The 12,674-nt window shown below is 35.2% G+C and overlaps 1 protein-coding gene across 1 annotated transcript in view; it reads left to right on the top strand.

Moving 5' to 3' along the window:
- LOC145672727 (uncharacterized) overlaps positions 1-10,882 on the top strand; it is a 139,935-nt gene extending 129,053 nt beyond the window's left edge. Inside the window, exons 8-9 of the mRNA XM_081741903.1 lie at positions 4,679-5,108; positions 10,846-10,882. Of these exons, the coding sequence (XP_081598029.1) occupies positions 4,679-5,108; positions 10,846-10,882 (467 nt within the window). The remainder of the gene's footprint in view (positions 1-4,678; positions 5,109-10,845) is intronic.
- The last annotated feature ends 1,792 nt before the right edge of the window (positions 10,883-12,674 follow it).

Here is a 12,674-nt window from a genome sequence, read left to right as displayed (position 1 = left end):
AGTACAGAGCTGAAGATACGCAAGCTCCTGTGTTTTCTCCAACTTCTATTGCATGACTGAATGGTGGAAGAATGAAACTTAGCTATCTTGAACCCTATGCAAACAACCTTGCGATATGATTGGCCAGGAAAGACCAGTTTGTTCCGCCTCCAATGTTTAACCAAAGCGAGATAGTTACCTGCCAATCATTACCTCTAGTTTTGAGTGAACGGAAGATCCCACCCTCCCCGCCTCTCTTTGCCTCATCAATGTCTTGTGTGAACAGGTTTCTACCCTCTCCTCACCCCGCGACAACTGACATACATTTCTCGTCACAAAGGATGTTTACTTCAAACTACTTCTGGTGGTTGGTTCTAGAAACAACAATCTTCCCCCCGCCCATTCGGACAAACAAACAAGGTGATGGTTGCCAGACTTGGCCTTGGACTCAATGGCGATAACCTCATATTGAGTTTGCAAAACAACACACAAAAAACCTGTAGAATGGTTTCTGTGTATTGCCACATAAAATAATTGTGCTGTTCTTTTCGGCAAAATACAAGTTATTGAAACAGATGTTGAAAATGATAGCTATATAGTTTACTGAATAAAGCCGAAATTTGAGCTTCATTTTAACGAATTTTATTTCTTTATTGCTTGGTAAACAACTGTCTGCCGTGAAAAATACGACAATTTGGCGTCTTTGAGGGGTGAATTCAGACATGCTGGCGATGTTTTACAAACTTTAGGCATTGTGTGAAAATTCCCTGGTATTACCTCTATAGAGAAAGAAAGAAAGAAATATTTCCTTCGATTCGGAAAGATACCGACAAACGAAATACCCCAATTTTTTTCTTCTTTTTTGTAGAGTGATGCAATGCTGTATTACAAGGCAAATTCATTTACTTTATTTTTTTTTCTCCCCCTATTCCATTCCCCTTATGTTAATAAATAAATAAAAAATATATTATATAAGTGCAGTACACATTTCCTGTATTGACAATCTTGCTTGCGAGGACCTTTGCGTTTGCTTCTTTAGTGTTTTTTCTGGATTTTTTCTGTGTCTTGTTCAAAGAAGAAGATATCATATTCATGTAAGTTTTATATTATCATAATTGATTAGATATATTTGCATAAGTATCGAATGGTGGGACTTCCCCTAGAAAATTGACACATATTGTTTTTCTTATGAAAATAATTAGCACAGTGTAGAAACGAACCAAGAGTTTGCCAATATGTTTCAACTTGTGGGGGCCATAGCCCCCCAAACAGGGGAACCTCCCATGACTTATTTCGCCTTCCGTGTTTACCGAAAATCGGGGGAACCATGCATGGGGCATAGCGCCCACGGTGTTTGCCAAAATTGGTGAACCGCGTTTGACTTATATCGCCTTCTGTGTTTACCGAAAATCGCCTTCCGTGTTTACCGAAAATCGGGGGATCCATACATGGGGCATAACGCCCAACCGTGTTTGCCAACACCGAGAAAAGCTAGCTTCCTGAACGGGCTGGCCCACCCCCAAGAAGGAACGAAATATTTGCTTTTTTAAAAGGAGATTAGCGCCTCATGAATTGTTTTACGAATAATTAAACTGTTGTTTGAATACTATGTTTGAGTTTTGATTCTGTTTCGGTTGCGTTTTTGGACAAGTTAACCACAGGAAAGAGTGAAGAATGGAACTAGCATTATTATTATAGTTAAGAATATGTGGGGGAACTTTACACGAGAAAATATCTTGGCAGTGATAATCTTTTTAGAGAAAAAATGCGTGGTGACATCCCTTAAGAATCGCCAATGACGGATGGACTTATAGTTTACTACAGAATTTTTTTGGAGGTTTTAGAAATGCGTGGTGACATCCCTTAAGAATCGCCAATGACGGATGGACTTATAGTTTACTGCAGATTTTTTTGGAGGTTTTAGAAATGCGTGGTGACATCCCTTAAGAACCGCCAATGAGATACTTTATAGTTTTAGAAACCTTTGGTAATATGCCTTAAGACTCGCCACTGATGGACTTTACGGCAAAAATCAAGTGTGCAATTTCTTTGAATCTTTATAACTGAAATTGTGATTAAACAGAATTGCGTACTGTCCAATATTTTTTTTGACGGTCGATTTTATATAAATACATTGTGTCTGAATGATTTGTCGTGAATATGTATTCATATTGGGAAGTCTTTTCGGAAAATAAGCAATTTACACATAAAGAAAACTTTTAGAACAGATACATATTCAATATTTAGTACAGATAATGTTCAAAATATATTGTTTAGTGTAAAATAATTAAGTTCAACAGAAAAGATAGACATTTGGTTTGCTTGTATCCCTAATATTTAGAAAATCAGTCAGTATTAAGTGTTTTATATAAAGAGCTCTTAGTTGTAGTGGATGCAATTTTCCAAGATACATACGAATATTGCAATTTTTACGTAAATGTGTAGACTTTTCTTTCCCACAGTTAGACTCGAAAGAAAAGAACTACGTTCATTGATTCATTTTGGATCATAGCAGCGGACTTCTCCCTTTGAATTCGTGTTAGAATAGCTTGTTCATCACGAAACGTAGTGAATACTCAAACGGTTTTTTTCCAAGACATGACGAATAAACGAATGTAATTGAGTGAGAGAAATTTAAGGTAGATGTTCTTTATTTCTGAATAAGTGTTGGGAATATATTTGAAAAATGTAAGAAATATGAACTTGCGTTTTTTTTTTTAACATGTGTTGCAGTATTCAGAATCTTAATCATATGGTAGTCACATGGTTTTTGTACATACTAACTCTATATTAAGCAAGGTAATGAGTGAGAAAAATAAATATTGGCTTTGTAGAATGAAATGAAATACGAAATATCTTGTTAGGGGGTGCAGAAAGAGAATCCAATGCATTGTGTACGCGCTCTTTTTTGCGTGGGGAACAGGGGGCTATACCCGTGTTTAAGACTGAATTCCCCCTCATAACTTTTCAATTACTGAATGCACTCTTTTGCGTAGAGAAGAGGGGAACTATACCCGTGTTTAAGACTGAATTCCCCCTCACAACTTTTCCGAATAGTGAACGTTACTTGTTTTATATATGGATTTCGCAGTGAGAGAGATGGTGGTTTTACCCCGTCTTTTTGGCACTAGGATTTCAATGTAAACGTATGCATCAGTACTAGTAGATGGGTCATCTCCCTGAAGTGAGGAGGTAGTGATCCCTCACTGAAAGACTGGGCTTCATACCCCAGAAATGATGTGGTACGGCACCACTTAATAAATACTCGTTCTGTCACTAAAAGACTTGGGTTTATATTTCTTATTTAACCCTATAGTTTTACTTATACGTGTTTGATTTTCAATACTTTTATAGAATATTAAGACCAACAGAATATACAAGCATGTGTATTTGAATGAAGTGAATATGTGCTATGGTTTATTACACATTGACAACATATATACTATACTCACCTAAGAAATATACGGAACTTTGTCACACATGCGTCAGCAGTGCTGAACTTTCAACGCACAACTAATCTTTACTTATGACTTCTGCCGATAGCGGTCACTAGTAGTGCTATTAAAATAGTATTAAATCACTATTGCTAATGTACTGGTTCTGATTTTTTTTCTTGGAAACATATTGGTAGTATTAGTATAAAAAAAGTATAAGGAATCCGTAGACATAGTGTTTGTTCAGTTGGCATGACCTAGGATTGAACTACAGACCCCCTAAACATATGAAGTGAACACCTTACCACTTTTTAAATAAATAAATAATTTTGTATGAATTCCGTTTCATAGCATCAAATTTTGCCTGTTATGTTGTTGGAGTGGACTCATATAAGTTTTTTATCGGGATTGAGATATAGGATTTTACAAGTGCAAGAGTTTTTGCGGGTGAATTAGATTTATTTTTTATACGTTGGTGAAAGATTGATTGAATTTTATATTTCCGATCTCTAAACATTTTAACCTGTGAGACCAGACAACTCCCAGCGAGCACACTATTCGGGAAAAGAGGGAAATTAGGTATCACGCTAGACATTTGTTTGGTGTAAATGAGAAAAACATTATTATTATTTTTGACTGAATGCCCCGCCGGTAATTGGACCAGAACCGTTGTGAATATATTCGCCCCTTCGGACCGGAATTCGCAGGCCCTTTCGGGTACGTCCGCGTCGCGACACCTTTATACTGGGAATCGGGCCCGGGACCGCTTACATTGAACGCAAAAGCGAAAGCGAGTATGCTACACGGAACCACCCGCATTAAAGCCAAAACGCGTTAGCGACTACGCTGTGAGGGGAACACTAGTTCCTCTACCGGGAATTGAACCCGGGGGTGCTCGTACTGAATGCAAGAGCGTTAGCAATTATATTGTGAGGGAACACTAGATTTGATCTTAAATTATCAGTACGTTTAGCTTTGGGTCTTACACAACACAGATAGTTTGCTTGTACAGATTTATTGAGAATTCGAAAATGTATAAAGTACTGTCCCAGAATCCTACATAGCTCTTGAAAACTAAAGATAATTTTTATAGGTTTTGTACGCTAAAAGAAACTGATTATCGTACGTGGATAGAATAACAGAATTTTTATTTCTATTAAGTATTAAGTATATATTGTGCACATTAAAAACATTAATTATAATTTGCACTATTTTGATGAAATTATGTTGTACTAATAACATTTATTATTTTTATTATTTTCCAGAAGAAATGGAACCACAACACCAACCAACAAGATCAAATAGAGTATTTGTTGACGAGGAATGGTTTACAAAATTTGATGAACTGATAATTCCCATTGAAAAAAAGAATAACGTTGCTAGAGAAAAGAAGAGAGCACGAAGAAATGATGATGTGAGGGAGGAAATGAAGAAAAAGAAAAATCAAAGGTATTTTCCAGTAGTTAAACAAGTATCATCAAAAGAAGAAGAACCGATGGATGTTCAATTGTCAACACCTGGGGAAGAAGTAGCATTGGATGTTCGACCATCAACATCATCAACAGCAGACGGAGAAGTACCAGTGATTGTTAAAGTGGACATAGTGGGGGAGCGGGGTAATAGCGAGGCAGCGAATGAAGCTGATATATATTTGAACGATGGGGAAGATTGGGCTATAATGAAGTCAGGGGAAAAGTGGGAGATTAGAGAAGGCGAGAAAATTAAAAGAAAAATTTTTGAAAATAAAATAAGTTGTGTATATATTTTGTAAATAAATCGTGTGTTGTTGCTGGATGGGTGCTGGGAAATTTGTGTTTTCTTTCCTCTGAATTTTTAAAACCTTTCTAACTTTTTAACAGTACTGAGGTATTTTGATAATAGTCTCAATAACTAATGTGTAATGAAAATTCATTTTGTGCATAAACATATAAGGTTTCTTCTTCTTTTATATATATACTTGCAATTAATGCAGGTTCTATTTTGATGAATGGTTGAATTTTGAGTTTATTTTTTTTCAGCAAGAAGTCTCTATTTTTTTTCTAAATTCTTAGAACATTCTTTGTAAGAATTAATCTGTTGTCACATGACCTATCTTCGGGAATCGAATCCTCGACGAGTGATATTAGAAAATGTTTTCGTACAAACAAAAATATTAAATGTCCAACACTGATGTACTATTCAGTTAGCCATAACGATCATACTAACCACTTAGCCATGAAACAATTTTAGTTGGTACTTACATGATTTTTCAGTAGAAAACAAACTGTACACGAAACTATACTGTACAAACCTTGAAGATTTCAAAACAATTGAAAAGAGAAAAAGAGAATTGAAGTAGTATTTTCTTATTGGTAATTGCTTATTTGATTTTTTCACCAGTAATATTTCTCTTTGTCTTGTGGTAAACTAATCAAAGTTTAAACTTGGTTAGGCTAAAGGAGACAGTATTTATGAGAAATGAATGATTTAATGTTGTTTCGTCTTGAAACAACTCCAAGAGAGTTCACTATAAGTCTAACTGGTGGTACTACCACTGACCCACTGCTGTCTTATATTGAAATTTGAAATCAGATTCTTAACTAGTTAAATAAATAATTAGTGGTCTCTCTTCGCTATGTATTGAAATGATTTCCCCTTGACTGTGTATTAAAATGAAATGTGACACCTCACAATTATTTTGTTTATGGTAAAGCAATTGGTAAAATTAAGAAACTCTGAGGGGAACGCTTGGAAATGCTCAAGAAAAAAGTTACAGACACATTATGTTCAGCCATAATTTTAGTTGGTCAACCCGGGATCTCAACCATCTAAGGTGAAGTTTGGTTCAACAATTAGTTTGAAAATATGTATTCGTGAGGATAGAACAGTAAGCAAGTTGTATGTCAAGTGTCATTCTAACATTTAATTGGTGTAAACCTCCCTTGGTTTTGAATTTGTGAGCGTAATGTGAAAACAATCTTATTTTATTTGACATCACATTTGCGTTGCAGGATTAAGGAAAACTTTACGTAAGATAGTCATGATATGTATGAATTTGTTTGGAGTTCGCCTTCATCAAAGCTATTTTCTTTGTAGTCCTTAGACAGTAAACTGATAGACTTTGAAGTTCTTTTAAACATTCCACTTGGGAATCGAATCCTCTTATTACTTATTTCTTCTTCTTTTGAGTATTTCTTTTATTGGATTATCTGCTTTTGCACCATGTATTTTGACTTACCAATTTCAATTTTTAACGAATCGCTTGTTCAAGCTATGAACAAATTTATTTGTGAGCCAATAAAAAAAATTCCTTCGAAACACTAAAGTCTATGACCATATTAAGAGCTACTTGTGAAATAAATGGAAAATGATATTAGAAAAATATAAGTACGAATAAAATTTAGATGTCAAAGACATGTACGCTATCCGCTTAACCATACAAACTTTTGTTTCATCTCGTCTCATCTCATAGGCAAGCTAGAACAAAGAGAGAAACTATTCTTATTACTTTTAGTAGTGAGGTTATATTTGACGTGAAATCGATACATCGATCATTTAGTGTAATCTCCTTTCCTTATGCTCTGTAAGCTAAGAGAAATGAATAATGCTGACAATCAAAACAAAACAAAATGTACATTTAGAGGAAGAGAGAAAGGTACAGAGAGAGGGATAGAGAGAGGGAGAGAGAGGTCCAGAGAGATAGGGATAAAGAGAGAAGTTCAAAGAGTGGTCCAGAGAGGGAGATAGGGAGAGAGAGAGAAGTTCAGAGAGAGGTCCAGAGATGGAGAGAAAGGTACAGATAGGGAGATAGGGAGAGAGAGAGAGAAGTTCAGAGAGAGGTCCAGTGAGGGAGAGATGGAGAGAGAGGTCAAGAGATGGATGGAGAGAGAGGTACAGATAGGGAGATAGGGGGAGAGAAGTTCAGAGAGAGGTCCAGAGATGGAAGGAGAGAAAGGTACAGAGAGGGAGATTGGGAGAGAGAGAAGTTCAGAGAGGGAGAGAGGGAGAGAGAGGTCCAGAGAGGGAGAGAGAGGAAGAGAAGGATAGAGAGAGGTACAGAGAGGGAGAGAGAGGTCCAGAGAGGGAGAGAGGGAGAGAGAGGTCCAGAGATGGATGGAGAGAGAGGTACAGATAGGGAGATAGGGAGAGACAGAAGTTCAGAGAGAGGTCCAGAGATGGAAGGAGAGAAAGGTACAGAGAGGGAGATAGGGAGAGAAAGAAGTTCAGAGAGGGAGAGAGGGAGAGAGAGGTCCAAAGAGGGAGAGAGAGGAAGAGAAGGATAGAGAGAGGTACAGAGAGGGAGAGAGAGGTACAGAGAGGGAGAGAGGGAGAGAGAGGAAGAGAAAGAGGATGTACACTACAAAAAGTTTGTATTCAATAATCTTCATGGTTTTGCGAAATATGTTCCTATTTTCTTTACAGCGATTTGATAGTTCACATTTTTTATTTCTTCCCAACATTACGATCTTCATATTCAATTGAATTCCTCATAAGCAATACGGAACTAGAACTAACCTAATGATGGATTTGTCAACAATTTAATAGTTCTCACTGTAATTTTTCGTATTATTATTTTAGAGTGCATATGCGTAGCAGACTCCTTGTTAAAATTGTTTGAACACTAAATAATGATAAGTAAACACTTCAAAGTTAAACCTGATATATAGCTGAAGCTATTAAATACCAACAAGGTGAATGGGCTCAAGTCAGAAAGTATACTTGAACTGAAATCTTTGTCTCTAGTGGGTATGAAGAACTCCTCTTAAGACACGCGGGTGAATAAATGAAGGAAAACATGGGTGTAGGGAATCGAATCACAAACTACCACATCAGAGATGTGCACCCTATTACATATAAAGCTATTTGATTGTACAACAGATAAATAGGCGATATAACACACTTTAACCGTAAAAAATAAATTCCAATTTCATGAAACGTAAGAAGGAAAGGTGGCAGAGGCTGATGTTGGAAACTTTTATAATTTGCTCAGTTTACTATAAATATTATTAGGAATTAGATTTTTTTCTTCCTTTGTTTGAGCTTATCAGTCTTTAAGGACATGTTAGCTATGAAGGTCTCAGTATCTATTTATCTATAAAAAAGTGTACTGCACTGTGATCAATATCAGCATTCGGAGATTTAGCAACTGAATATGAGAATTTGTATAAGTTTGTAGCAGAATAGCTGATTTGGACAGCGAGTACAACTGCAACATATATTAGCAACCTACACTAACCAATGCTGACAAACATTCTCGTTCTCCTTAAACAATGAAATAAATGAAATCTTTGAGTATTACGTACCACATTTATGTCGGTTAGGCTAAAGGAAATGGCGAAATGAATAAAACTATGAGGGAAAACGGAGAAAATTCCCAAGAAAAGATACGAACAAAATATTGTCCGGCACAAAGTTCACTTCTCAGATTCTTAAACAATTTATTAGTCCCATTTGATCTTGCCTATGACCAGTATTATTTTAGGTAATGTTTTGTTGTAGACCAACTAACCCCATCCCGGTGTCAACTCTGTTGAATTTTACGCGGGAACCAAATCAAAAGCAATACCAAAAGCAAATAGAAAGGGGAGTAAACCGCTAAGGCTTCAATGGGTAATAGGATAGGACGAGTGTGGACAAAGTAGGAAACTCAGCATGAGAGAGAGACTTAAGAATGGTCAAAAGTAAGAAAATGATAATTAGATACAGCTTAAGATAATCATTATTGGAAAATAACAAGAGCAAAGGACTACTTAAGAATCGGAAAATCTAGTAAACATTGTTAAAATCTTCCCTTTAACTTTTAAAGGGATTATTTATGGATCATGTCAAACTGTCACATTGCGTTGGAATCCAATAGTCTAATTAAAACAAACACATGCAAAGGATCTATTGGTGTTCAGGTATCGTGGTTTCTAATTATTAATCTAAATGTCAGTATATAGAAATTCAAGCAAGCGCGGGTAAACGGGATGGGTGACTTTGTTGTAAAAAAACTGATGCAAAGATGAAATATTCAAGTTAATTTGAATATAAGAATCACTTCATAATCAAAAAAGAATACCAGCTAAAACTAATGGGGGTGGAAACTATGAGTTTCAGGTCTACCTTAAACTTGTTCAAACCTGTTTTCATTGGTTAATCCAAATAATACAATACATCCCACGGTGAAACGTATAAAAACCCGAGTTAACAAAGGTAGATATAAATAATATTGTGCTGTTGTAGTCGATGAAAAAAGATTTCTTCTTCGTATGGTGGGCAGTGAAAATATTTGTGCCTAGTGTTTTACAGAAATACATAAAAACAACAATATTTTCAAAACTGTTGAAAATCCGAGCTGAAAAATGTCTAATGCTGAAAACGTAAGGCTTTGTTTCTGCGATAACATTCGCATAATCACTCAGTGCTTAATAAATGCGTTTCAACTGTGGGAATCTAAAAGAAGAAGTATGCTTCTTTGCAGTGGATGTGCACGTGGATTAAAAGACGCAATAAACCATGACTGTATTCTGTTAGATAAAAATATATTGAAAACAAAAGTACTAAGTGTTGTTATGGACATTGATATACAGGATGAAATTTCGTATGAGTTTCAAAAGATGCACGACAATACTTTTAATAAATTAGAACAGTTTTTTCATATATATGATGATGCCATTCATAATAATACATTTCCTAATCAACTGATAGAAATATTCTTGCAGAAAGATTTTAAGAAATTCTTAATTTGGAATAAAAACTATAGTGATAGTGATAGTGTTTGTGATTGAGAAATATGAAGAAATAATAGACGTATGGATGAAAATGTTACTCCTCTGTAGGCGTATGACACATACAAAGTGTAAAAAGGATTTGGTATGACTTGATTTCTTCTGTGAGCGTAAAAACTGATAACAAATGAATCTAACTGCTGTAATTCTCTAAGAAAGTTGACAATAGTTATTGCATAGTTGGGTATAGTGCGATAATTTTAAGCATATGTTTTGATAATGATGAAAAGAAAGTAGTAAATGCTGCAAAAAACTGATTAACACCAATACAAAATGAAAACTATGTACAACCCAATTTAAAATATTGAAAGATACGCTTCTGCTAGAAATATTTGGGAAATAAGTGATAGTAAGATATTCACTATAATACATTTAAGATCCTACAAACAATAACCACAAAAAGATTGGGTTCCAAACGTTTATGTATGTTAGTTATCAATTGGTTCTCATACAAGGTGTAAATTTTGTTGCCATCTTTAATTCACGGATATATTATACTCTTATCTCATTTGTTCTTTTCATAAATGATCATCTGGTGTTCAGAGGTTAGTTTGTTTTCGAACTTCTTCGCATCTGCAATAGTACAACCATGTTAATGGTCAATACTAACATTGGGATCAATGCACAAATCCTTAGTCTGTTTTAATACTAGCTCAGGATGATTCTTTAATTTGTACATGCAGTTACGACGTTGATCAGTCTTACCCATTCCGAGGATGACAATATACATTGTTTCTTCATTGGGGTGGAACACTTTTCCAAAGCCCTGCATAATCTTCATATTTGGCTGGTCCATGGGTTCGACCCTTTCCCTTGCATGGATTAACAATGTGGATCTCCCTTCTTTCCAAATGTTCATTAGTATTTAAAAAATTTTCAACTATATGGAACGACATATCGGGGTTCAATTCCTTTTTTAGGATGTCATGTCATGTAAATCGTTTGTTTAATTTTGACGCGAACTTTCAATAGTAATACCGATAAACATATCATCATTGACGTCATTTAGCGTACATTCTTGTACAAATTCGAATAATGAGCGAACATATGTTTGCGGGTCTTCGATACCACTAGTGTGCATACATTCAATGGTAACTTCCTTTCCACGCAGACCAAAATAAGGATAGTGCCTAGTTCTACTATTAACAATGCGAAAGTAATCCCGAGTTCCTGTACCATACAATGTAGAACATATACTATGTTCTGGTGCAAAACTCGTACTAACCCCAAAAAACACCCATTAACTCGTCGAAATCATCAGCAGTTAATCCCGTAGTCTTCCCTGCAAACACAAATTCACTAATTTTTTTTCACACGTAGCTTTCAGCATATTGTCTTGACGAAAGAAGCCCACACAGTACAGATTAACAATATCTTTGCGGACTTGCAACTTTTCAACACAATAGTCGGTACACAGCCAAAATGCAGGAATGCTGCCTGCAGTAAGTTTACATATGTTTACCCTCACACCCGTAGCATGGCGTTGCGTTAACAGCAAGTAAAACAAAATCTTTTGTTTTGCAGTAAGTCTGATCGTTATGTCCATTATCCGTACATAGACGTGTAGATTGTTTTTCCATTATGTTTCATGCATGGGTTCGTCCTAATGTTATCTTCCATTAATTCTATTCCTTTATATACATGATACTCATTCTTGTATTTTTCTTTGTCTCCTTTGATTTGACATGAGGTAAAAAATCTTAAAGATTCCTGCTATATTTAAAGAAAAATATTTAAATGACTGAGCTCAGAACCGAACAGTTCAAATTCCCATTTTTCAATAATTTGCAGAATTTTATATCCACTCTTTAACGCTTTATGAAGTTCTGGGGTACAATATGTGTCTGTTAAGACATGCTGGACGTCACAATGTGTGCATTCAATGATACCTTCTTCCTTACATGTGCAACATAAGCCAAACATAAGTCAACGGTTACACGTATATGTCTACTGTTACATGCATATTTCTTTACTTTGTGTATATGTGCTGTATCATGAAACATTACAAATGGATATAGTACTGTAACATCCAAATCCTGAATTGTCATCCAATTAAATCTGTATGAATAAAATCATGCTTTCTCACACTATATTTTCATAAGATCATGTATATAATTAATGTTATTCTTAAGTTATTATTATATTCAATCAAAATAAAAGTGGAGTTAGTCTGACGTATCAAATTAAATATTTTTGATATTTAAAATACACAGAACCTAATTCAATACGTAAACAAATATTGTAATTGAAAAAAAAACTTTTAAAATATTCATACTTAATTCTGCGCGTTTGTTTCGCGCATCCCCTACCTTTGCACTATAAATCCTGCGCATGCGTGTACTTGTACTAACACAAATAAAGTGGGTGATACGTTGTTAAGATGTACAGTCAAAAGGTAGATGTTTCAGCAGTTGCAAAGCGAGAAATAAATAAAGACCTGCATAATGTTAAACAATTAAGAACATATTCTTCTTTTCATAACAAGAAAAGGAAAGATGAAATTGAAACCAAT

Source organism: Thermobia domestica, chromosome 16, assembly GCF_964235325.1.
Source record: "Thermobia domestica chromosome 16, izTheDome1.hap1.1, whole genome shotgun sequence".
In the NCBI taxonomy this organism is placed as follows: Eukaryota; Metazoa; Arthropoda; class Insecta; order Zygentoma; family Lepismatidae; genus Thermobia; species Thermobia domestica.
This window is presented reverse-complemented; position numbering and strand designations above follow the sequence as displayed.